This window comes from Melozone crissalis, unplaced genomic scaffold, assembly GCF_028551555.1.
Source record: "Melozone crissalis strain CALT ecotype California unplaced genomic scaffold, PUWL_Pcris_2 ptg000007l_1, whole genome shotgun sequence".
Lineage (NCBI taxonomy): Eukaryota > Metazoa > Chordata > Aves > Passeriformes > Passerellidae > Melozone > Melozone crissalis.
The window spans coordinates 3,927,292-3,953,317 of record NW_026535785.1 but is presented as its reverse complement, the minus strand read 5'-3'; the positions used below and the strand labels follow the sequence as shown (position 1 = coordinate 3,953,317).

General features: G+C 39.2%; 1 protein-coding gene across 2 annotated transcripts in view; it reads left to right on the top strand.

Annotated features, from left to right (window-relative positions):
• Nucleotides 1-26,026, top strand: part of CDH13 (cadherin 13) — a 438,138-nt gene that overhangs the window by 301,235 nt on the left and 110,877 nt on the right. For both annotated transcript variants that reach the window (XM_054269469.1, XM_054269468.1), the window contains exon 7: nucleotides 4,860-5,038. In XM_054269469.1, the coding sequence (XP_054125444.1) occupies nucleotides 4,860-5,038 (179 nt within the window). The remainder of the gene's footprint in view (nucleotides 1-4,859; nucleotides 5,039-26,026) is intronic.

Genomic DNA, 26,026 nt, shown 5'->3' with positions numbered 1-26,026 from the left:
TTACTCTTTGTAGCCCTTCTTGGGTTAAAATAGCTGTACATCTGGAAAATGTAACATTGTGCAACTGATGCAACAGTTGTGCAATCGTTATCATGTACAGAGACACAGCTCAACTTGTAGAGAAGGTGGAAACACAACTCTTCAGTGCAGTTATTTATTTAGGAGAACAAGCCCTTCCCTTTCTGTAACACATGCAGAAAACATTTAATGTACTGAATATACAGCGGAGAACCACAGAAAGAATGAAAATCAGCTGGGAAAACTCCATGGTGAAGTTCTTGAGCTCTGTAGCTCTCATAAAGTTCATTTTTTTCAGTCCTTAAACTGGCTAATATTTTATTGTTGGCCTTCAGATTCAGTCTTCTCAAGGCTTTAGGCTTGAGGCATTTGTTCACATTTCACCAGGCTGGAGATAACCCTCACTTCCACTCTGCTCCAGTCCTTCTTTTAAACCCAGCAGAAAAGAAAAGAAAAGAAAAGAAAAGAAAAGAAAAGAAAAGAAAAGAAAAGAAAAGAAAAGAAAAGAAAAGAAAAGAAAAGAGAAAAGAAAAGAAGTGAGACAGGTTATAGGAGATTATTAACAAAATACCAAAGAGATTTTCCCAAGAAACCCTCTGTTCCAACCACTCCAAAACCATGTTAGATTTTACTTCTTTGTGCCTAAAGGGAGATTTTGCCAATATTTTCAAATAACCAACACATTGATAGCTGCAGCCTCTAGAGCAATGGGCTGGCAGTGGGATCTGGGTGTGAGCAAGGAGGAACTCTGGGAGGTGCAGTGGGAGGTTCTGAGTGATTCTGGGAATTCTGAGTGACTCTGGGATTTCTGAGTGACTCTGGGATTTCTGAGTGACTCTGGGAGTTCTGAGTTATTCTGGGAGTTCTGAGTGATTCTGGGATTTCTGAAATATTCTGGGAATTCTGAGTGATTCTGCCCAGAAAGTTTGGCAAACAAACCATGAATATTGAGAGACACCAGGACACAAGTGCAGCTTTCCTGGGAGAGTTTCCTCCCTGGATCTCTGTGCGTCATTGGCACAAGGAAGAAGCTGCTGATTTTGCAGACATCCCTTCCCCAGCCTGATCAGTTTATATATATTGTTTAACATGATAATGTAGCAAGCTGTTGTTTTGTGGTTTGAAAGGCAGCTGCATTTGATTGATGCCAGGAATGGAAGTATTTGTAAAATGACACTGAATTAGATGTAGTCAGTTTATGGGCCTGGGGAAATGAATCTTTTATGAAGAATAAAAGTTTATGATGAGGGAGGAAGCTGAAGAAGTGTATGTACATCTTGAATGAAGCTCTTTTGGACTGGATGTCTGTTGCAGAGCCTTTCAAAAATTACATTTGGGCCGCTGTACTTTTAAGAAGGAGATCTCTATATAAACATTATCCTTTGTGGTGGTCCAATCCCAATTTTGTGTTTGTTTGTGTTCTCTCTGTGGACACATCAATTTCTTCCCTGGAAATGTAGCCATTAGGCTTTTTCAAAGCAGTTAAAACATTCCAGGTTAATTTTTTAACTGCTGGATTAAAGCTCTAGTGATTTTTAAGGCATCAGCCACAAATATGAAGCACATGGGGTTCAGTTTTCTGTGTTGATCCCCAAACAAAAACCAACCACAACCTCTACTAATACCTAACAACATCTAAAGACAACCCCACATTTTATGTGCATTTTTTACACATAATGAGAGCTTGTGAGAATAGAATAACTTTAAAATTAAATTTAAATTCCACTTTGATGGTAGCCATGAATCAATGCCACAAAACTTTTGAAAGAAGAAGCAGAGAAAAAAGATGTATCTAATTCTCTCCAGCTTTCCTCCTTTCTTTCATCTCTATGCAAAATGGATGTAAAATTCTGCTCATCTGAGTTGCTGCAATTCTTATCTGTATGCACCAAAGGAATGATTGCAGGGAACAAATAATGTGTAGTGAGTTGAAAGGTTAAAGAACTGCAGCTGGCAAATCAGAGTCAGACTCAGCCATTGTGTTAAGCCAGTCCTATGCCAGGGTAATGAGAGATTAGGGGATTTACATCAGATCTTAAAATTTACATGTGCCTTCCACTGTTTTATCATCAGAAATATTTCAGTAGGACAACTGTATAAATGGGATTTTTACTTGAATATATATTGTAATAAGTTTCTAAATCTCTGCTGAACATCAATTCATCTAATAGATTTATAATAATAGCAAACTTATATTCATTCAAAGTGTTTTCTACTGTACTTGAGCAGGGCATATTAAAGTGCATTCGTCAGGAAACCATTGTGTACTGAAATCCATTTAATTTCACATAAACTTGGGCACTCTTAAAGATGTCTTAAAGATTTGCCTTAGTCCTTATTAATTTCACTGAAACCTTGTGATTTAGAGACCCTTGTGAAACATGTTATCTAACATTGATATTTAAAAATCTCAAAAATGTGATAAATTTCCAAAAAACAGCACATTGGTTGAACCTTAATTCTTCAAAAAAGAAAGCAGTTCTTTTTTCTTTTTTCTTCTCAATCAGTCTCACACAAAGTGGGTGAAAATATCAGGGCTGGGATCATCTTGTAACACTGGAAAACATGGCATGGTATCCAGTGGTAAGCTTCTTTTTGAGCTGTCTGACCTTTAATCACTGCTGAATAAAACCAACATGCTGTCAGGTCTCTGCTATTTTTCTCAAGGGGGTAACTCTGCCCGAAGTAGCAATAAAATAAAACCTCTGAGAGCTGATATTCAAGGTCACTACAAGAAGAGGCAACACTGTACTCTGGGAAATACAAGAAAAAGGGAAAAAAGAAAAGAATAGATGTATCTAAACAAGGCAGTTGAGTTTGTTTAACAGTGAGCAGGCAGTTGTTATATCAGTCTATAACTGAGACTGGGCTTGTTTTTATTTTTACCACAATATTTCATTTTTATTTGATTTTTTAAATCCAAGACCTTCAGAAAGAAAACAAACTCCCTGTACATGAATGATACATATTTCTGTTACTGAGGCACTTGCAATCTAATGTCTCAGGCCCTGTCTGCATCAGGTTTTACTCTCTTGTAGTCATTTTGCCACAGAAATCACTGTGAATACTGAAAAATGATCCTGTGGTCTTAGAGATCTATGAAAAAATGAAAATGCTTTATTTAAATTTATATATTTAATTCAAATATTTAAAATTTTATATATTAAATTTATATATTTAAATTATATATTTAAATGCTGTGTTTAAAATGTGTTGACTATGATAGTTTAAAATAATACTTGCCCAGTCTGTGGGGAAAAGAAAAGGTGAGTTCCCACAGAGGAATTAACCTGTAACAAGAATTCTGGCTTACTCTGACACTGAGTCACACAGGACATAATGATGTCAGTGCAAAGTTACTTCAATGGAAGTGGTGTAGATCATGGAACCCGATAAATTGCTTCAGTTGGGATTTTAGGCCAAAGACTGGATCTCTTCATAGGTTTCTTACATTATAGTTTGCTAATATCTCACACTAATCTGTTACTTAACATTGATCCACTATTGAAATGAATTTATTGATTTGATCATGGCTTTTTTGTTATTTTGTAGAATTGCATTCCATCTTCAGCTCAATATTACCAGAAATATTTAATCTTGCTGTAACCATATATTATTAAGTTAGATTGCTTTTCAAACTGATGCTTACATTTAGAATTTTAGATGAACTGATGAAGAAATCATTTTGGTCTAGGGGTGAGAATCTCACAGCTCAGCCCAGGTGTCTCATTATGCCCTTTCTTTTTTTCTCATTGTACTGTACAAAGCTGATAAAATGCTGACAGAATCTTTCTCTGGTCTGCCTGTCTTGGGGAGAGGACAAGCCTTGATGCAGGGATGCAGGATGTTCTCCCCTCCTAAGCACAGGACTGGCAGCAGCTCAGTGCTCTCTCTATTAACTCTGATCAAGAAACAAAGTGAGGTTTTTCCTCTGCACAGCATTTAGGAATTTGTGCAGGGAATTGCATTTCCCTTATTGCACTCTGCAGCAGAACTGTGTGCCCAGGGAATTTCCTGGCAGAGAAACCTTTAGCACTGGAAGGACAGTGGGGCAATAGAGATGGGGGCTTGTTGATGTTCATAAAATAAGCTCATAAAATAAGCTCACAAATTGAAATTGGAACAATACAGGCTTTAATAATTACAACATTTCTTATTGACAGAAATGACATCCAACACAATTTGAACTGCAACACTTCACCATGCAATTAGAGACCCGTTATTTCAGTATTGTTGTTTTCATTGTAGCCACCTGTGGATTTCCTGCCTGCAGAATTAAAAGTGGAAGTGATACACCTGTAATTCATTCAGTGAAATGCAATTACTGTGGATGGCTTCAAAGCCCAGAGATACAGGGAATTTGTGTTAGGGCACATAAGTCTTCTGTTGGCTGAGTAACAAATACTCACTCTCTACACTCCTGAAAGGTGGCTGTGCTTAGATGGGTTGGGCTCTTTCTCCAAGCAGCACTTACAGAACCAGAGCACATAAAGGGAAATATACGTTGGAAAAGCTTTTCAAGGAAAGAGTGATAAAGTACATGGAAAAACCTTAATTAGCAAAAAAAAACTTTTCACAGAAAGAGTGATAAAGTTCTGGAATGGCTGCCTGGGGAGGTGATGGAGTCCCCATCCCTGGATGTGTTTAACAAAGCCTGGATGTGGCACTGGGTGCCAGGGTTCAGTTGGGGTGTTGGGCCTGGGTTGGACTCGATGACCTTGAAGATCTCTTCCATCCTAGTTAAAAAAACAAACAAACAAAAGTAAAGATAATATGAACAAAAATGCAACTCAGTTTGAGATGGTTTTTGCTCAGTGCTGCTGTGTGTGCTCTCTCCCCAGGAACCACGGTGATGCGCATGGCGGCGTTCGACGCCGACGACGCCGGCACGGACAACGCCCTGCTGCGCTACAACATCCTCAGGCAGACCCCCACCAAACCCTCCCCAAACATGTTCTACATCGACCCTGAGAAGGGAGACATCGTCACAGTGGTGTCCCCTGCGCTGCTGGACCGGGAGGTGAGCAACAACTTTCCTATCTCCAGTCTCACGTTTTAATGGTTGTGCCCCTAATGTTCTTCTGGGTCATGAAAAGAAGCTTTGGGTCTTGTTGTTTGGGGATTCAGATACTCATTTTTGAGAATGCTCATTTCTTTTAAGAATTTTGTTTATTTCTTACTTGGACTTAAGTTCTAAGCTCTGATCAGTGTTTATAAATCTAGTAGTTCATAATTTCTGTGCAAGACATTTAGTGTTGTGTAGTGAGAAAGAAGACCTCAGGATTAAGTGGACTTCAACTTAGAGTTAGTAATTGACACCCAGAGCTAACTGTGCATATAGCTCATTCTGAGATTATTAGTTTAGTGCTCTATATCTTTCCTAGAATATTTTTATGAGCAGACTTAATGAACTAATTCACTTGGTACCCCATAGCCAAAAAAAGAAAATACAAAAAGGGGTTGGGAAGGAACAGGTAATCCTCAAATGGCTTTAAGGTGAATTGCCACAGTGCCAAAATCCATGCTTATAACAGATCATTAATATTATGAGAGCATAAATTGATGGCAAAGAAGGCTTAGGTATGATCATTTCGTGTTCAGAAGATAATAAAGTAGAGGCAATCTGTTAATCTAAAGGTTTAGATACCGGAATATATAAAATCTTGGCACCAGAAAGAGTTACTCTATAAATCACAATTTCCTTTGATGAAATAGCCCTGAGTGCTCTTAGATTCCTGGAGACATCCAAATTCTGTTCCTGCAGGACGTTTCAGGTGTGTGCTGAGTCACTGAGCTTGTCTTCTAAGTTGCTTAGACTCAGGATTGTCCAATGTTCCCAATATTCAGCCCATTATTTTTCATGTTACCAGATAATGCACTTCCTTTTCTAGGTGGGTAATTTCTTTCTACAGGCTTTTCCAACAGCAAATATTTCATGGGTAAATCAGTCACAGATACCAGAAACACAGTGGAGTAGAGCTAAAGTCTGGGTTTGAATGCCTGTGGTTTTAAGTTTAAGAGATTCTAACTTTATTCATATTTGGGTGCCTGGTCACAGAATGATGCCCAAGTTAAAGTTTACAAAATCCCTACCTTTTCTACCTTAAAGTTTCCCTTCCAAATTCATTGTTTCAGTTCAAACAGTTCAGCTTTTTACTGTTTCCTAAAGACAGTTTTAAGTATTTTTATTCCTCATAGATAACCATTCCCCAGATTAAACCAATTTACTCAAAATTAGAAAATCAATGGAAGGGAATGAACATGGCTGCTTTTCCCAGTGCCTTCCAAAGGTCACTGGTGATTCATGAAATAATGATGCTGCCTCCATGCAAGAAACCTGGCCTCAGTCAGATGGATGTTATGGCTGGATCTGAATTCCTCATGATTTTTAATAATCACCAATTCCATACCTTTACTTTGAAGGTGACATGACAAGCTGGGATCTGTTAAAATTCCAGAGTGATTTTTGTTGTTCCAAAATGAGTGGTTTACAAGCCAAAACATGTGGCTGTGTACAATTTTAACACTAAAATTAAGTATTATCTGCAGTTAAAATCCAGTCTCACTTTGTCTTGTCAGAGGCAAGGCTTTGGGAAGAAGGATGTTTATTTTTTCACAGTCATCTTTGCGGGTTTAGCTTCTTCCCCTTCCTGCCCATATGTCTTGAGTAGAAACTGGCGGTCAGGCCTCCATTTTCAGACCTGTGGAGTTGCCATTCATGGTCAAAGATGAATTACTTCTAGATTTAACCCTAATTGCAGCTTTTAGAGACAAGCAGCCTCAAGGTTTTTATTCTGAAAAAAAAATCTGGGTACCAATTTAATATTGATGCTATATAAATAACTCTTATGTAGTTCTGTATGGCTCATGAAATTGAATTATTATAAAAAATTGTCTGTGAGGTGGGGACAGAGGGGAGTAAAATGTGGAGGAGGAAATGTCTGAGTAGTTTAGGTGGAAGAAATGTCTGTCTGGATTCCTGCTTGGGGAATAAAGTGTCTGCATATCCCCAGGCTTGATAGAGTGGCTTTCTGGAAGGGTGTTGGGCTGGAGGGAGCATAATGTGCCATTCCTCTGCTGGTATTAATGCCTTTTTATTGGGAGCCTGAGCAAATCCTAAATGTTTTGGCCCCATGTCATAATCTCACACAAAATGTGTTGTAGAAACATGGGAGGAAGAAGTGCTCTTTCCCCTGAAAGCCTTGCTAGAAGGTGTGAAACACAAGCTGGAGGCTGGGGACAAAATCCTCATGAGGGAGAATTTGGGAGTGAGGAATGGTTTTATCTCGGCAATTCTTATCTTGCTGTTCTTGGCACCTCAGAGGACAATGTGCTGTAGTGGACACACAGAGGAAGCAGCAAACCTTCCCATCAGCTTTTCCGCTGCTTGGAAAGGGGGTTGGATGTTGAGAGCAGCTCAGCTGATGCTGTTTGAGCTGGAATTTGAGCCAGCAGCGTTTGCAGGTGTAGCTCATGGAGGTACACACAGCCTTTGTATGGGGGTGGAGAAAAGTGAGATTGTGCTGGGGAATTTCATAACCCAGACACTGCAAAATCTGGTCCTGGTGAATCTGATTATTCACGGTTTCCAGTTCAACCTGCAGCTTCTCCGAGGATTTACTGAGACCTTTAACTGGGTCAACAGCTGCTGTGATTGTAGGTGTGCTCTTTAAAACTAAAGCAGCCCTAGACACCAATTAAGGAGCTGAATTAAAGTAAAAAATTCTCTAGGATGGACATGGAGAAAACTATTTTTCATCATTAATGTGATTGTGCACCAGAGGTTTATATGAACTCTTCCAGAGCATGTTAAAACACTGACTAAAATTACTCCTATTTTCCATCTCTATAACATTTACCCCTGCTTGGTCCTTGATGCTTTTGGGAAACTCTTCACTGCATTTAAGAAAAATTAGCTGAATATAAATTGTTTAAGGGGTGGCTTTGGTCTTTTTGTTGTTGTTTTTTTTCATTTTAAGTAAGATTTATTTCATGTTTCTGCATCAGAGGGAACAGGAGACTGGAGGTTTTGCCCAGTGGGGGAGACTGAGATGTGGACATAGAAAACATCTGCCAGGCTTTGTCCATCCTGGAAATTCCAAATAGTTTCTCCATGCTTCAGCATTTTCAGAAAGGGAGCTATGCCATGGCTAGAAATTCTTGTTCCAGAGCAAAGTATCAAAATACAGGCATTTACATTAAAATTAAATACAGTTTGGACATCTAGAGAGCTCCATTTTTAAATCAAATTACGTAGATGGGCAATTCTTAGTTTGCATTAGTAAAGATCTATATTAACAATATTAAGAGACAAAAATGAAAGAATACTTTGATTTTTGAAGTATTATCGGGGAAAAAAGTTATTTCTAAGGAGATGCTTTAAAAATAAATAAAATGTAAAAGGAGAAAGAATAACTTGCTTCTGGTCAACTCCAACTGTGCATCTTAGCTATGGAGGACCAGCTCAATGTGAAGAGAATTTACTTACATTCTTATAAGACTTCAAATTTATATTTTTTTTTCTGTGCCCTGATTTATTGAGTCTGTTTCTAAATGGAGAATTTGGAGATGGGGATACTTCCTGTTAGGAATTTTCTGGGTGTTTGATGGGGCAGGGATCGGTGATGAAGTTGCTTTGGAGCTGTTTCCATATTGGAGTATCCCCTACAAAAAGTCCTTCTGTCCTTCTGCACAAAAAGGATCTGCAGGAACCCCCCAGACTGCATCCAGCAGGATGGAGGGAATGCTTCCTGCCCCCAAGGAAAAGGCACAGTGAAGGATTTATATTTATACACCGGCAGATTTTTTATTTATAATTTTTTTAGATTCAAAATTGTTTCCAGAAGTGCAGGATCCTGGGGGTTTAAAGCAAAACTCAGGTAATTTCTCAAAGAACATCCATTTTCATTTTCAGAAGGCAGGTAAGGACACATTTTTGAAGATTAATGTGGGTTGTGGTTTTTTTCTTCTTGTGGGAGTTAGGCATCCTTGAATGTGTCAGTAATAAAGATTGAAGAGTGTTAGGGGGCAAATTATACCTCCAGGTATCTGTTGGAGAATGCATTTTGATTCATAAATTCAGAGGAAAAGGATGCCCTCCATCAAAATATATGGTCTAAATGACACAAAATAGAGCACAACAGGGAAAGAGAGTAAAAAAGCAAGAAAAACAGGAGGAGGGGAAGAAGTTGGAAGGAAACCTTGAGGAAATGTCCTAAATTTCAGGGAATGGAGAGTCCAGCTCAAAGCGACACTTCCCTGCAGTGAGAGGAAAATAATGCTCCTCATGAAGTGAAGAAAACACTTGTGGTCTTGTAGAATGAACTCAGAAATTTCCTTTATGGGTCAGGATTTGGGTTTTCTGCTTGCCCACAATGCTGCTTTCCCAGTGTTACAGACCCCTGTGCTCTATAGGAAAGCAGCTGTGATTTGTATAAACTTCATGGCTAAAGTACTAAAGGAAAGCTGTCACCACAGTTGCTTAAGTGAAATATTTACTTCTCACAGTTTGAGAGGTAACCTGCTTTTGCTTTTGATAGGAACTGCTGTGCTTAATTTGAGTTCAGGTTAACAAATGGTTTGAGCTGTCTGCTGCACGCTGATCTGTGTGCTGGTGGTTTTAAACACCTCAAGGAAACCAGTTCAAGTGTTTTTTGGTTGTGAGACACCCTGGTCTGGACTGGGGTGAGTGAAATGTGAGTTCTGCTGTGGGCTGACACAAGCTCTGTGTTCTGTGAGCATTTGAACCAATCTTGATGCATCACTCTGCCATGGTTTCAATCATAAATACTTGTTCCTCTCTTTATGACTCGGGAAAATGGAGCTGAAAGCTTTTTGCCATGAACTGTGAGAAAGCTGGAGTTGCACCAGCTCCCACTGTTCCTGTTTGTGTGGACTGCCCGCAAAACAAAGATGGTTTGGGGTCTGCAGCATCTCCCTGGTGATTGAGCTGTGCTGGTTACTCCGGAGAAGGGGAGGCTGAGAGGGGATCCCATCAATCCTTAGAAATATTTCCAAGCTGGGTGCCAAGAGAATGGTTCCAAACTCTTTTTGGTGGTATTCAGCTGCAGGACAAGGAGCAATTGCCATAAAATTAAACAGAACAAGTTGCACCTCAACACGAGGAATAATTTTCCCTGGAGGGGGCAGAGCCCTGGAGCAGCTGCCCAGGGAGGGTGTGGAGTCTCCTCTGGAGACATCCCAACCACACCTGGACAAATAGCACCAAGTTTTTATTCTGGAAAAAAAAAATCTGGGTACCAATTTAATATTGATGTTATATAAACAATTCTAAGGTAGTTCTGTGTGGCTCATGAAATTGAATTATTATAAAAAATTGTCTGTGTGAGGTGGGGATAGAGGGGAGTAAAACGTGGAGGAGGAAATGTCTGAGTAGTTTAGGTGGAAGAAATGTCTGAGTGGATTCCTGCTTGGGGAATAAAGTGTCTGCACATCCCCAGGCTTGAAAGAGTGGCTTTCGGGAAAGGTTTTGGACAGGAGGGAGCACCATGTGCCATTCCTGGACACTTTTCTCGTTGGATGGAACATTCCTGCCTTGGAGAGGCTTGGACTGGGTGATGTCCAGAGGTCCCAACCCTATTTTGACTGCAACAGTTGGTTGAACCTCCCCCTTAACCAAAGACAGTGGGATTTAAACAAAACCTGCAGCAAAAATCAGAGTACAACACCCAGCCAATTCTGTATTTAAACCAAAGCTACAGCAAAAATGAGAGTACAATACCCAGCCATGCCTCTCCTGGCTGGGAGGGATGCATGGCTGTACAATTTTCAAATCAGCAGCAGCCCCTGGTCCATATTGGGCAGCACACAGCTGGTGTGGAGCTGGGCAGAAATGTTCTTTACAGCACAGAGCAGCTCTGCTGGCCCGAGTAACCATAGGGCTCAGGTCCAAAGGGCTGAACTTTTATTTCTCAGTGGGAAATAGAAAAATTTCCTCCACTTGTGCATGTGGACACCACCCTTTTTATTCATATTTTCCCTTTTGGAGATAGGTGTCTTAGCAGTCAATATAGTTATTACCTACTCGATCTAAATGCAAATGCTGAACCAACAGTGCACTCTCATTTTTAATGAAAAGATATTAATCTTTTCAGCAAATGCATTCCACATTTGATCTTGGTATTAACCTCTAACATATTCATATTTACAGCAATTGTGGGAAAACAACTTGGAGCATATCAGCTCTAAGTTGGAATAATTGTATCATTTTGTCTTGTCTTCTCTGACAGAACTCCCACTTGCACACCTTTAACTTGTTTTGCTGTGTGGTAAATTCCAGAGCTGAACCTCAGTTTCTATGGTTTAAGGGGTTTTAGTAATAGATACAACGATATCTCATATTTCTTTCTGCTTAAAAAACAAGATAAACAAGGTATTCACCATTTCCCCGTGGTTAATGCATTTCTTACATTCTGGTTTCTGATGCTTGTAAACATAAGCAGCAGAGGGTCTTGAGTCAGAGGAAAACTCATGGGCCTTTGGTGTCTTTTTAGAGGATACTCCATATCCCATTATACCTAAAATATTATAAATGGGGAGGAAAAAAATCTGCCAATTATAATGTTATTTATGAAAATATGGACAGGGATTGAAAGTGCTTCTTAGTGAAATGTAAAATCATATTTAAAGTTTATTTTGTGATGAATTTTTCAGTGTTTGAGCTTAAATGCCTGCAGTGAGGGAAAAAAATATCTTAGTTTACCAGTAAATCTTAGTTTGATTCCTATTATGTTTTTGATGAGATAGCTCATTAACCTGTTCGTGAATCTTGAAAGAAGCTGTGCAAAGGACAAATAAAAGTCAAAGTAATGTGTCAAAATATGAGCAGTATGATTCAGGTTACAAACAGGAAAAGCTCCTATTGAGAGAACATGAGAGGATATGTATGCTCATTAAAAACACAAATCTGATCTGATTGAAGCTACAGTGGCAGAATTCCTAAAATCTTTCATGACATTGTTAGATAATTTCTAATTTCGTTTAACACATAGGTTGGTAGTCTAAAGAAAGAGAGAGAAAGAAAGAAAGAATTTCCTTCCTTCCTTCCTTCCTTCCTTCCCTCCTTCCTTCCTTCCCTCCTTCTCTCTTCTCTTCTCTTCTCTTCTCTTCTCTTCTCTTCTCTTCTCTTCTCTTCTCTTCTCTTCTCTTCTCTTCTCTTCTCTTCTCTTCTCTTCTGTAAAAACCCATAAAAATCCATGTAAAAAACCATCCATCAGGGAGCCATTCCAATATTCCTGTCTCCTCCTGGGCAGGGAGTGCAGCACCCAGACCTGGGACACACACATCACTCAATGCTTTTCTTCCAAACACAGAACACAAAGTGTGAGAATCCACTTCTGGAACAAAGATGAGCAAACACTTTTGCTGTCCTTGGGGTTGGACAGCTCCCTGCAGAAGCTGCTGCCTGTACTTTGTGTTTTCACCTTTTCCACTGGAGCAGCCAAACCCTCTGGAGATGCCCCCAAATCCCCACTTTGCCCCTCTGTGTCTGTGGCAGTCCTGAACTCTGGTTTGTTGGAAACAACTTTGCAGGTAGAGCCCTCTGGTCATCACAGCCAACTTTATTTCCTTCAGAGGAAATCCATAAAGGAACATTCCTGCAGCTCTGCTGGCCAGCACCCACCTGTAGGTGCTCCTCTATGGTTTCACCCAACACAATCTGGAGATTTGCTGCATGTCCTTGTCAAATTTTTCACCTGGAGCTTGCAGGTGGGATAAATTACCATTTAAAGGCAGAGCTTCTGCAAGGACTTTGCCTTCCTCTCCAAGAATCCCAAGATATCTCACAAAGAAATCTTTTATTTGCTTTGTCTGTGTCTCCCTCTGAAAAGGAGGGAAGAAGGAGCATTTCTATGTTATTCATTAGAATGTTGGATTTATTTCTTAAGTGGGTTACTGCCCCTTCATTCTCCAAGGAGATTCTGATCTATTGGTGGCCCCAGCCATCCTTTTAACTCTCACAGTTTGCTTCCTGGAAAATGTCCACATTTCCCACAAGATGATGTGAATCTGATTTTTCAAACCTGCAGCTCTCTGTGGCTGCACTAAGCAATATTTATATTCTCCCTCTGATGTTTTGGGTTAGGAGTTTGGGTATCACTGCCTTCTGTGGCAGATAGTTTGCTGATCCTCTAGAAATGTCACTCATCCAAACATCCTGAGTTTCTTTGACACTGATGTATTGCAGAGAGATTTAAAAAATATCATCCTCAAGGCACTTACAAAGAGTGACACAAAACATGATATCAGCTGCCCACATATTTTGAATAGAAGCTGATAATGGAAATGTCTTTTTTTTTTTTTTTTGGTGAGAGTTTCTTTATTAAAAAAAGAGAAAGAAAGGAATATTAGCTTTGTGGATGTTGAGAGGTGAAAATCCCACTGTGACAAATGGCTGTATAAGGGGGGAAAAGAAGTGGTGGACTTAGAACAAAAAAAGCCTCCAGTTGCATGTTTTGCAGAGGAGCTGGTTAATTGCTAAATGGTTAATTGCTAAATAATTAATTGCTAAATGGTTAATTGCTAAATGATTAATTACTAAATGCTGGCACATGTTCTGCCAGAACTAAGAGCACAATGATCTTCAATTTTCATCTATGACTGAAGATGGTGAAACTTAGAAATTCCAGGTTAAGGACACACCGCACATTTTGCAGATGTTTGAGGCAGTGTTTTCAGTTTAGGGAGAGGTGGATGAGTACATAAACAGAAAACAAAAAATTAATGCTATCCATGTAGACTAAGAGGTGCCAAAAGGTGGAAAAATCTGACAGATTCTCACTGGCAGTGTTTCATCAGCCCTCGCTTGGGGCCAAGGAATATGACTCCAAAAGGTAGAAGTGCATCACTATGGAGTAATTCAATTTTTTTTTGGAAGTTTCCCATTTCCAAACAGTTTTTCCTGCCTGGACAAGATCAGCTTCCTGCTATAGAAGCAGTGTGGAGCACAGTTAATGCTTGGAAACAAAACTTTTGGATATTTTATCTTCAAAGTCTGGCTTTTTAACACAACTATCAATACTTTCAGGATGCTCAGTGCTGAAGAGAGGAGAAAGGAGAACATCTGGAAGGGGTCAGTTTACAACCAGCATGAATCAAGTAGAGTTAGCACTGAAAATAAATGGAATTACTTCCAAGTTACTATAGGAATAATTGCTTAGTTTGGTGGACTTGCACCTCGGAGTACTTGGGACTCAAGAGTTATCCCAGAGGCGCAAGATCTGATTTTTTATTTCCTTTTAACATGAAAAGGGTATTTTCAAATATGTAGGTGGTTATTTTTAGTGATACTAGCATAATTCTAATTTCCCAGTGTGTTATTTTTGGATAATTCTTCTAGCACCAATGGGGTTTTATTTTTGATTCCCCAAATGTCATCAGACAACAGACACATCTCTGTCATTTTATTTCCACTTTCTTTTATCTTTTCTGTTTTCTTATGACTTTCTATTTTTAGAGTGCATGTAGCAAAAATCATTTAAAATATGCTGGTTTGTAGGAGATTGTATCTTAATACCATCAATTGGGAAATTTCTTTATCTCCAAATTCTACCCAAATTTAGCTCTCTTTTGTGCTGGAGTATCTAATTACAATAACATTAATTAAGTGTGTGTGTGTCTGTGTCCAATTTTTAGTTTTCAGTCTATACTGTAGAGTTTTACAAAACTCTATTCAAGGTTAAAATAAACCCCTCTTCTTCTGTATAGATAACATTAATTTTTAGTTTTCTGTTTCTATAGTCAGTGTATAAATTAAAAGGTAATATGAGAAGGCATTTATGTGAATAAATATAATGACTCATGTTAAGTTCTGCTTCTCTTCTGGACTGGAGGATCCACTGGTGTTCCACTTGTACAACATTCAGGGAACTTTTTGCCTGATTGTTTTAAATTTTTGTATATTAAACAAAGCTCAAAAATTGAAGTCTTAATTAAAATACAGCTGGAACACCTCAGTGAGACAGTGGCTGCCTCTGAGTCTGTTTACACTTGTAAATGTTGTCCGTTACATCCATTTTGTGTACACTAAAACCCTTCAGAAGCTCCAAACCTAAGGCTTAAATGAAGACATTCAATGATGTGGTGGATTAGTGTAGACAAAATGTTCCCTTTAGCCCAGCCTGGTTCTTTCTGTCCATTCTGTGCTGTTTGATGCAGCTGGAGCCCCCCAGGTGATGAATTCCCCCTTTCTGGGGGATCCCTGCAACCCCTGTCAGTGATCCCAATGCTGCTCCTTGCGCCCCAACTCCATTTTTTGATGACTTTTACAGTTTGTGATGCCTTGGGAAGGCTGCCCTAGAACAGAGGCTGGACCGAGCTAAAGAATATAGCAGGGATTTATTAAAAGGATCTCCTCAATGGATCCACCCTGGGCAGCACAAGAGTCCAACCAGGGCTGCACCCAAGGTGAACCAAAATGGTCCCAAAATGAACCCAAGGTGAACCAAAATGGTCCCAAAATGAACCCAAGATGAACCAAAATGGCCCCAAAATGCACGAGCGCTCCCGGGGTCTCTCCCTGGGATCAGTTCTGCTCCATTTGCACCTTGCAGTTCATTGTCCCATTCCAGCTTCAGCCCCTGCAGTCCCACCCTGCTTGTTTTTCTCTCTCCAGCCCACGGTGTTTGTGCTCTTGGGGCTGAGATTGTGATCATTTGTCCTTGGTGCCCAGCTGGAGCAGGAATTGTTTTGTGTCCCTGCTCTGTGCACAGAGCTCAGCATCCCCTGATGTGAGCCCAGACCCACACACTAGAGCAGCACAGAATGTGGAAAATTTAAAAGCCAAAACCTGAGACATCATTTGCTTGATCTGTCTTGTGCTATTGCTTTTATTTTCTTTTTTCCTTTTTTTTTCCTTTTTTTTTTTTCCCCTCAAAGCCAAGTTTATTTCCTTGAGAGGAAATCCATAAAGCATCATTCTCCCTGCAGAACAAGTAAGAGCTGACTCCTTGGAGACCAGAGATAAATCACTTTTAAGGGAAGATATTGCTCACTCAGAAAAGTAATTTGTAAACATTTTAAGTTTGTGCCCTATTATCCCACCATCCCCAAACAGGTGCCTGCATTAAAATACTGAAATATGAATTCTCCCTTGCAGGCTGATTGTGCAGGGAGCAGCATTTATGAATGGTGACTTTTCTTCTTTGGCAAACAACATCTGATATCTTCAGAATGCTTTGCCTGACACTGCTCATTTAATGTTTTAAGAATCCTGGACCACAACATTTTTGCCAATTAATTTTTCTTTATAGTATTTCTATTGGGATGTTGCCCTGCATAAACATTAAAAGTAGATTTAGGCCAGGGAACACTCACACTACAGGTGACATGTGGGGTAGTGCCGTGGCAGGGAGACTTCCAGTCTTGGAAATGGGAAATAATTCCATTCCAATTCCAAAAATCGTGGAAATGGGATAGGAAACAATTGAAAATAATTAATGGGAATTTGCAGTAATTAATAAATAGGAAATAATTCCATTCCAATTCCAAAAATCATGGAAATATTCCAGCTTTAAGGAACTGCAACAGAAAAAAAGGTCCAGAATCTGGCCTTTGCTTCCACAGCAAAGAGAAATAGTAAATTTTATTCCAAATGTATTTCAACTTAATAAACATCTGTCTTGTATATTTAAAACTGCCATTTCAGGATTGTAATTATATCATCTGAAAATAAGTCCTCCTCAAAAGAGAATTGAAGTGACAGGCTGAAGAAAATGAAACATGACGTTGCTCGTTCTCCTTTCGTCCTAGAGCTAAAATTTAAATTAATTTTCTTCTTCTTGTCAGAAAGTATTTTAATTGGAAATCACTTTTGATTGCAGTTTTCAGAGAGGAATGGGATCCTTCCCATTGTGTTGTTCAGTGTCTTCATAATATTTGACTAAATCAATCTTTGCAGATATTTTAAATAGTTGATAACTGTGATGGTAATTCTAAGGAAGGTTAAAAAACCTGAGATAAATGTAAAGATTCTCACTTTTTTTTTTGTTTCTTGGCACCTTTTCATGCAGATATGGTATGTTTGTTGCCATAGTTACCTGCTTGTTGAGAGAAATGAATATTTGATAGTAGCAGTAACTAGACTGTAAAAATTAGTTATGCTGCTTCAGTTCAATTTAGGTTTATCACATTTTTTTTTTCAGATGAATTTTCATTATAAAATGTTGAAGGAAAGTTGTAGAGTCATATTCCCCTGAGAGCTACAAGTCTCTGTAGCCCTGTAAGTTCATTCACACTCATTCCAAAACCCTCTGATGAACTAAAAGATCCTAATTAAATTTTCTTCCAACATACTTCAATTTTCAGTTTCCAGACCTCTTCTAATGAGAACTTTCATTAATATCTTCATCTAAATCTCACAGAGGACAACAGGAGACAATCCATGGCCACCACAGGTGGTGACTTGTGCTGAAACAGTGAGAGGTCAAATGCAGGGGTTTGGCTTAATCTCTCACTGCTGAATAATTTCTGGTTTGCCAAAATACCTTTTGACACCTGATTCAGCCCACACCACACAGTGGAGCCCCACACAGCTCAGGAATGCAGCTTGCAATGCCTATCCAGGCAGAAATTCAGGGGAAGTTGCATGTTAAAGAGGAAAAGAATCTCCAGAATAATAAGAAAAGAATATGTGGTTTAATTAGAAAAATTCCAGGATTGAAGCAGTTGCTGCTCTGGCATTTACCTCAGCACTGGCACCTCACTGCCTGCACTAAAATCTTTGGCAGAAAGGGTGACTTGAGGGGAAAATGATGCTCTGGGTCGTGTTGTCATGCAGAGCTGTCTCAGGCAGAAGTGACAGAAATCGTGTTGGCTGCATTATCTTCCCTTACTCTAATTTCTCTTGTCTTGGAAATGTCTGAATTGTCTCTGTGCACTTTAATGTAGCCTTGATAAAATGCATAACTCGTGGAAGAGACAAACTGAAGGGAGATCAGAGTTTTCCCAGAGGATTTCTGCCTTTCCAGTGAACCACGAGAGAAATGGAAAGTGCTGAAACGAGGGAGAATTTGTCAAAAATGCACTTCTAACATCTGGAAGCTCAGAGATTTCCACTAATGGGATTAACTGCTTGAGAAAACGAGGGGAAGGCAGGAAAATCTGTGCTGCTGGTACTAATGGTGTGAGTCAGGCTTTCCTGAGCAAACCAGAAAGTTGTTGCTATTGATTTTCACCTCGGAATTTGCAGCAGGTCCAAGGCAGCTGCTGGGGGGAATTGGAGATAGCAGCGCTTTTTGCTGGACTCTTGACTTCTCACCATGGCCTAATTATAACATTAAGGCATCATGTTCCTGCCTTAAAAGAGAAACAATCACCAGGTTCTGCAGGCTGAGGCTGGAGGGGAGCACTCTGGGCCAGCAATGGGTAAAAGCTTTGCTGTTAGCAGGGTGAGCAGTGAGCAGATGCTCCTGAGAGCTGCCAAGGAGAAAACAGTGGGGTTCACTTAGCAAAGTCCAGCACTTTAAAACAGATTGGGTTTTAGGTGCCTGGTTTGTGTGGGTTTTTTTGGGTTTTTGGTTGGTTTTTTTTTTTTTTCTGTGAGACATAAAAAAGGTCTAAGTTTGATCAGAAAGTTTTAGGAGCTGTTGTGAGTTTGGCTCTGGCTGTGCCTGCACTGGGATGGAGCCATGGGGCTGAGCAGAACATGTGAATTCTTTTCTTGTCAACTCTTCCCTTCCCTATCTGCTCAGGACAATCCCCTTCCCAGCCCCCAGCTTCCTGTCACTTCTGTACTGAGTTTGATCAGTATAAATTTTTCCTTTTCTGGCATCATATTGATTAACCTAATATAAAGTTTGTATTAAACAATGCTACACCAAAATTTCCAATGTACCCCCTACCCCCAAAAAACCCAATAAAACCCCCAAACCACTGGGGTTTTCCAGTGTTTTCTGGCCCTTCTTCCCCAGCCAACATGGGAAGGAATTTGTTTCTTTCATGGGAGAAAATTCCATTAGCAATATCCTCAAGCCTTTGGGGATTTACCATCTTGCCTAACTTGTTAAGGGCTGTCTGAGTTTTTCAGACACCCTTCAGGTAAGGGAAATTCTTCAAAACTTCAGTTCTTTGGGGGCACTGGATGTAGGGAGGATTTGAAATTTATTGTATAAAAGGAATCTTTGAAGTATTGTGAACATACAATTTATATAAATGTAAATATAAATACATATAAGTGGTTGGTTCTTTGGATTTTTTTTTTTTTTTTTTTTTTTTGCTTGAAAGTCCTTTGAAAGATATTTTATGACTGGTCTGCCTTTAATTGGAAAATGGGACATGGAATTTCATATGGCTTTGCTAGGAATGTCATATCTCAGCATAAAAAGTCCATCCCATCACATGGAAAGGTGTAGATGGAGTTAAAACAAGCTTTTACTAAAGCAGCTGCCAGTGGAGTCTCACAGTTTAATTTGAGGAAGGAAGCAGTATTTAAAAAGAAAAATCATTATTTATATTTTGTAAATTAGAATTTCTTTTCATTTTTGAAGCAGATCTTGTCTCCTTTTGGGTGGGAGGAGCAGAACACTGAATACCTGAGCTCCATAAGTTTCAATAGAAGCTCCTGCCTTGTCAGGTGCTGTACAGGAGTTTTGGTCTATGAGCTTATTCCTGGTCCCCTGAAGTTTATTTATCATATTTGGTTTATCAGCCTCCACATGAGGCAAACAGGATTTGATTGCATGATCTGACATGCCAATGTTATTTTTGGGAGGCAAAGGGAGTCTGATTTGATCTCAGTGACTTGGTGAGCTACTCCTACTTGAAGAGATGGGTTTAAATTAAACTGAGGATGTTCATTTCCAATAGATAAAGCAAGATAAGGTTTTCTTTTTTCATCCCAGAAATGATAGAAAGCAGTATGTAATTTTTGGTTTATGAAGATGGAGGACCGAAAACTGACAGAGATTTTGGAATATAAATTAAGAATTTAGATGACATTTTGAGGAAATGGATAAGCAGAAGATGCTGTGCACTTTGGTTTGACTAAAACCTGTCTTTTTCAATCCTATCCAGGGAAGATATGTAGTGTAATTCAGACTATTACTGATAAGTGTAATGGATCAAACAGAAAATTCTTAGTTTCAATAAACAGGAGTGAGAATGGGAACTTCTGAACACTTTCCTATTTTCTGCAGCCCATCTCAGAAAATACTAGACAGTATCTTTAAAATAAACCATACAATGCACTGCAGAAAACATTCTGGAATATTTGATATCACTTAAAACATATCTTCCACTTGGTTATAAATATTGGAGAACACTGGGATAGTGTTATAGCATTTTGCATATAAATATATTTCCTGTTTGTACATGGGCCTGCCAGGAACCACTCAGAGATGCAACAGCTGATTTAAAACCTGTTGGCAAAAAGGAATCTGCTGCAAATGGAGGGTTAAGGCTAAGAGATGAATCTCTTGTTAGAATTCTGGGAGAAAGCAATGAGTAGAGAAGAAAATGAGTAGTAAATGAGAAATGCTCAAGAACTGGTGAAGGGGTTCAGAGCACTTAATTTAGGTTTTTGAGCAAGATGTGCAGTTGTGCGCTCCTGGAGAAAAATGGTGTTTGGCTCCTGGGTTCCACAGTCCACATCAAATATCGCTGAGCTCTCGCAGGCCAGACTGTGCTCAGAACCTTTCCATGGCAGGAATGGTGTGAAATGTTTCTTCCCCCTTGCATACACAAGGGGTGTCTGCATTCATCAACTACTGCAAAAGAAAAATGCAGCACAGGAAGGGTTGGAACTAAAAAGAGCCCGGGACAGATTTGGTTTTGCATGGTCATTTCCTCTCTCTGCAATACTGCTGTGTGGATTTTAGCTATTGTGCAAACATCTGGAGAAGTACAATTATGTGAATTCAAAATCTCTGTCACTTGAATTTCATTGGAAATAATTCTAGGAATTTCTGTGTTTTGTCTTTGAGCTCAGTGTACATCAGAAAAAGCTCAAGAATTTATTTCTGTGGTTCTGATTTGGTTATTTAATACCAATCTCTGTCAGAGCAGAAAAGAATAACAACATCCTTAAGGCTTTACCTGCAAAGAGACTCATCCAGTACCAGAACCCATGGTTTGGTTTTGTCTCCTTATAAAACAATCATGGATGCTCCTCCTGCTGCTGTGGGCATCCACTGGGTCTTAAATAACACATGCATCAAGGAGAGCACACCCAGCTGCTGCCCCTGCTCCAAGTTTTATTGTTGGACACTCTTCTCAGGGTGCCAGGCTAATGCAGACCCATCCATTGCTGCTTTCCCAAGATCCTCATTTTGGTGGAAGCTGCCCAAGGAAAGCACCACTAAGATTTAGCTCCTTGTTCAGCCCTTTCCTGCAGTAGGGGAAGCCTCAGAGGGCCTTTCCCACCTTTTGCAGGGTAATCCATCTCTGGAAGCAGCCTTTGCTGTGGGTAATTGTCTCCTTGGGAGGAGCAGGGGCTGCTGGAGCACTGATTTACTCCTCTGCTAATCCTGGTGTGTGTGACAACAAACACTGGGTAGCCAGAATGGCAGGAATTTATGTCTTGTGGTAATAACTGAGTAGATGATGACAGAAAAAAAAACAACCCAAAAACATTGGCTTGGAACTATTTGTCATAAAGCTGGTTTCTCATCTGGTTCTGCGTTCCTTTTTCTTCTGAAGTCCTTGTCTGATAAATAATACCTTTTCAGTGGCTCCCACCTTCTTGAAAAATTTCTTCTTTATAAAGAAACGTTTATTTAAGTAAATGGTGTGTTTTCAAAAAGTTTTCAACATGAGAAAATGTTTCTTTATTTTTCTTCTTTCTTTAACCTGAGGAGCTACAAATGTGTTACTGAAATAATCAAATATACCTCAACTTTTCACTAGAATTTCTCTGGAATTCTATTTCTCTGGAACACATAGGAGCAAAACTGGGAAAAAGAGTCAGAGGTGAAGAACAAGAATAGGGAAAATTTTAAAAGACAATGAGGCACAAATATATCACTTTTGAAGTTGGAATTTTGGCTATTCGCTTGTGTGAATTGTATTTATTGATAACAGAATAGAACTGGGTGAAGGCAAATATTCAGGAACCTTTTCTAGCAAAGGTTAACCTATGGCATTCCTGTAAAAAGAATGTTCATGGGTATATTTTGGAGGAGAACAGAAAAAAGCCCAAACAACTTCAATGTATGTGCTTGAACAAAAAAAAGAACAAAAAGCAACAAACTACCAAAAAAAGCCATTTATCAAGAGTGTCCCAGTCAGAAAAATAAATTTTGGCATTCAAAATATTTATTTTTTATATTTAGACGTTTTCAAGGCCAGGTTGGGCAGGGTTTGGAGCAGTGGAAGCTGTCCCTGCTTGGCATGGCATGGAATGAGATGATCCCTTCCAACCCAGACCTTTCCTGGTTTTAAATCACCCATTAAAGTGAGTCCCTGCAGTAAAAATGAGGGGAGAGCAGCCTGTGAGAGCTGAGGTGTGGCTGTAATGGAAAAGGAAACAGGTGAAAAACATCCCTGGTATTTCTGAAGGGCCCTGATGACTTTTGTGAGGAACAGTTCATTTCTGAACATCCAGATGTTCACATAATAAGGTGCTATTTAAAGTTAGCACAAACTTCCCTTCGTCTCTCTAGATAGCATCAGACTCTGGGAGTTTTTTAAAAAATATAAATTGAGCTCTTCAGAAAAAATGCAAATCAACAGATATAGCACAGCAGAAGAATAGAAACAAGAAAGGGTTTGAAATGTGGTTTTAGCCACATTGTTTTAGAGTTTATGAGTCATCTGAAATTCTTCTCTACTGTGGAAAATTGCTTCAGAAATTGCTCCAGGCATTTAGCTCAAAAATCCTGTTTCCACATTTGTTCATAGACTCACAACTCCTGCCCACATCTGCTCGCTCAAAATGGACACTTAAAAACTCCTTTGGGTTCAGCTTTTGAACTCAACCAAGGTGCAAGGTTTTCTGAAGTACGAAATTTAAAGAAATTTTAGGCATAAACTATTATTTAGGCATAAATTATATACGGGCATAAAAACATTAAATTATATAATAACAATATAATGCTACTAATATTCTATATTAATATATAGATTATTTAAAAATATTATAATTATATATAGGCATTAATTATTATTTAAATTCTATTTTTCCAAATTATCATTTATTTTAGTTTATGGATAAATTTTCAAGTAAATATTTATGAGGCTTGCATTAAGGATTTCTTTCTGCACCTCCTTTTGTGACTATCAAAGCAGCAAAATAAATTGATGGTGATCTCACTAAAAAGTAAAAATCTGGTAAAACCAGTGCCTGAACTCAGGATTTGCTTGGCTCACATAAAGAAAACCAGCAGATAAACAATATTTCAAGCTTCTAAAAGTCTGTGGTGCACCTTGAGAGACAGAAAACTTCTGGCATCTGTGCCATGGCCCCGTCCAGTGCTGGGAGAGCATTGCTGCATGTTCAGGGTTATTTCCTTCTCCTCAAAGAGGTTCTGGTTCCAAGGCACCCTGCAAAGATTTCCTTTGCCTTTCACAGTTTTAAGAGATTTGTCTGGTGGAAAATCCCTGATGCTTTTATTGGAAAAAAAAATTGTGGGGTTTTTTTGTGTGTGTGTGCATGTTAAATGTACTGAATTTATTTATTTGTATTGAATATTCTTTTGGTTTTTATTGCTGTAAGCATGGGCTGGTAGCTTAATCACCCCTGGAGGTATCCAAGCCTGCCAGGAAGCCAAAAGCAAAATTCTCCAGCAGTTCTGCAAATCTTTGCCCATGTAAAGCCCTTGGTAGCAAAGACGAAATTTACCCAATCCAAGTGAAAGTTGATGGATATAGTGAATATTTACCTGACCTGGGTGAGACCATGGGGCAATAGAATGAAGAGCATTAGAGACTGGAGGCAAAATTTCCACTCCAGATGGGCGAAATGGGATGATTTTGTATTTTTAATCACTTAAATAATCAGAGTCAGGGATTCAAAAGCACTGACTTTGCTGAGAGGTGGGGCTGCTCAACACCTCTGAAATGAGGCAGTTTTCCACAGGGCTGGTGGAAGGAAGAGGTGGGAATCTCATTTCACACAGCCACAATGTCAGATCCAATTGTGCTGGCTTAATCTCAGCTGCCTGCTGGAAAGGAAATGGCAATGGAATGATCACATCAATATTCCACGTACCAGCGGAGGGGAAGTAATACTTTTAAAATATAATTTATATGAAAATGTTTCTCAAAGACCTATATTACAAATACAAAGGATATGAAAGATTTTAAATGAGCTAATAGGAGGAGGAAATCAGCAAAACCCTTTATTACATCCCCTTTAATCACAGGGAGATGTATTTCCAGCTCATCAGCTGTTGATGTGCAGAATGAGGGGTTCTCACAGGTGTTTGGTGTGGAGCTGCCCCATTGCCCAGCCTGGAGCTCACTCACCCTGTGCCTTTCACCTGCACCATAGAGCAGGAAATGGAAAAGGGCTGGGAAATAGAAAATTTACCTGGAAAAAAATAGAGGACACAGAGCACAGCTTTAAAGAGAGATTTCATGAGGGAGTGTGAGTGTGCCTGACTGAGTGACTGTGCCTGAGTGTGCACCAGTGTGCCTGAGTGTCCCTGTGTTTATTTTACCCCCAGCTAAAGGCTTTTAAATCTTTCCTTTCTCAGGAAGGTGGAAGTTTGTTAATGAGACAATAATATTAAACCTAATGGCTCAAGGTCCTGGGAGAACAGAACTTTTTCTGTGGCTGTTTCTTTATTTGCAATTTCTTTGGAAACATCATAAAGAGAGGCCAAGACTGGGTTGTGTTTCAGACTTAGCCAGATAAGAACCCTCTCAGGCTGGACCCAGCTCCCTCACACATTAATGAGCAATTCTGTGTTCTCAGCCATGGTGAGGAGTTGCCCCAGTGCAGGAGGATGCTCTCAGACGGGAGGCAGAAATGCCATTTTCTTTGCAACACACACAAAAGGGCTGCTCTGCACAGGGAAATTCTTATTTTGGGCTGAATCTTAGCTTGAGATGCAATATAGCTGCCAAAAGGGGTTATTTTAATTTCTTTTTTCCTGGACTCAGGGTTAATATTTTTTTCCAGAACTGAGTCATTGTCGTTGCGTGACCTTAAATTAAAACACTGTACACACAATAGTAGTGATCCCTATTATTTGAGATCCTGTTTTAGATAATTGTACAGCTGTATTATGTTTGTTTGTGCTGTACATATATTCTGCTCATTGTCCTTGCTGCTCAGGTTCAAAAAGTCAAAAGTCCTTTTGTGGCTAACAAAAGGAATAATTTTGATTGTTGCAAATGTGGTTTTGATTGTTGCAAATACTGGAAAATCAGGTATGCTCATACAGCAGTTACATAAGAGCTTCAGAGAATTTCCTTTAAGTTTACCAAATCTTTAGGATTCATTAATATGTAAAACATTTCAGAGTGGCTTAAGGTAAAACACATTTCAAGGCAACTCACCCTGCAGCCAATTATACTGAAAGTTTTACCAAAGTTCAGGATTTGAGCATTTCTAAAGGTGGTGGATAAAATTGTTTTTACAGCCCTGACCTAGGTGAAAACCACAAAATCCTTGTTATGAGTAAAATTTTGCCCCATTTGTAGAAAATAATTAAAATGAGGCAGAAGTAAATATTCCACCCTGTGGAAACTGCTGCTTTTCTGATTGCATTCTGCTAATGAGGGTGTCAGAAATGCTCGTTCCCTGCACCCGAGTGGGGAAAGCAGTTCCCATTTCATTAAAATACTCTGCTACTATTTTTAATCCCTTTCTTTTGCCATCTGAGACTGTCTGCTGTGTTTGGAGAATTTTATTTTTAAAGATTAAAAAAGAGGCAAGTTAAAGAGAAATACTTTACAAGCTTATAAATTCTCATGAGGCTTTTCATATAAATCTCTTAGAAAATGTTAGATGGGTGTGCCTATTGAAGGGATTTTATTTATCTGTGGGAAAAGATACTTTTTTACCTCCCAAAAACTCTCCTGCATGGCCTGATTTGAAGTGGGCCAT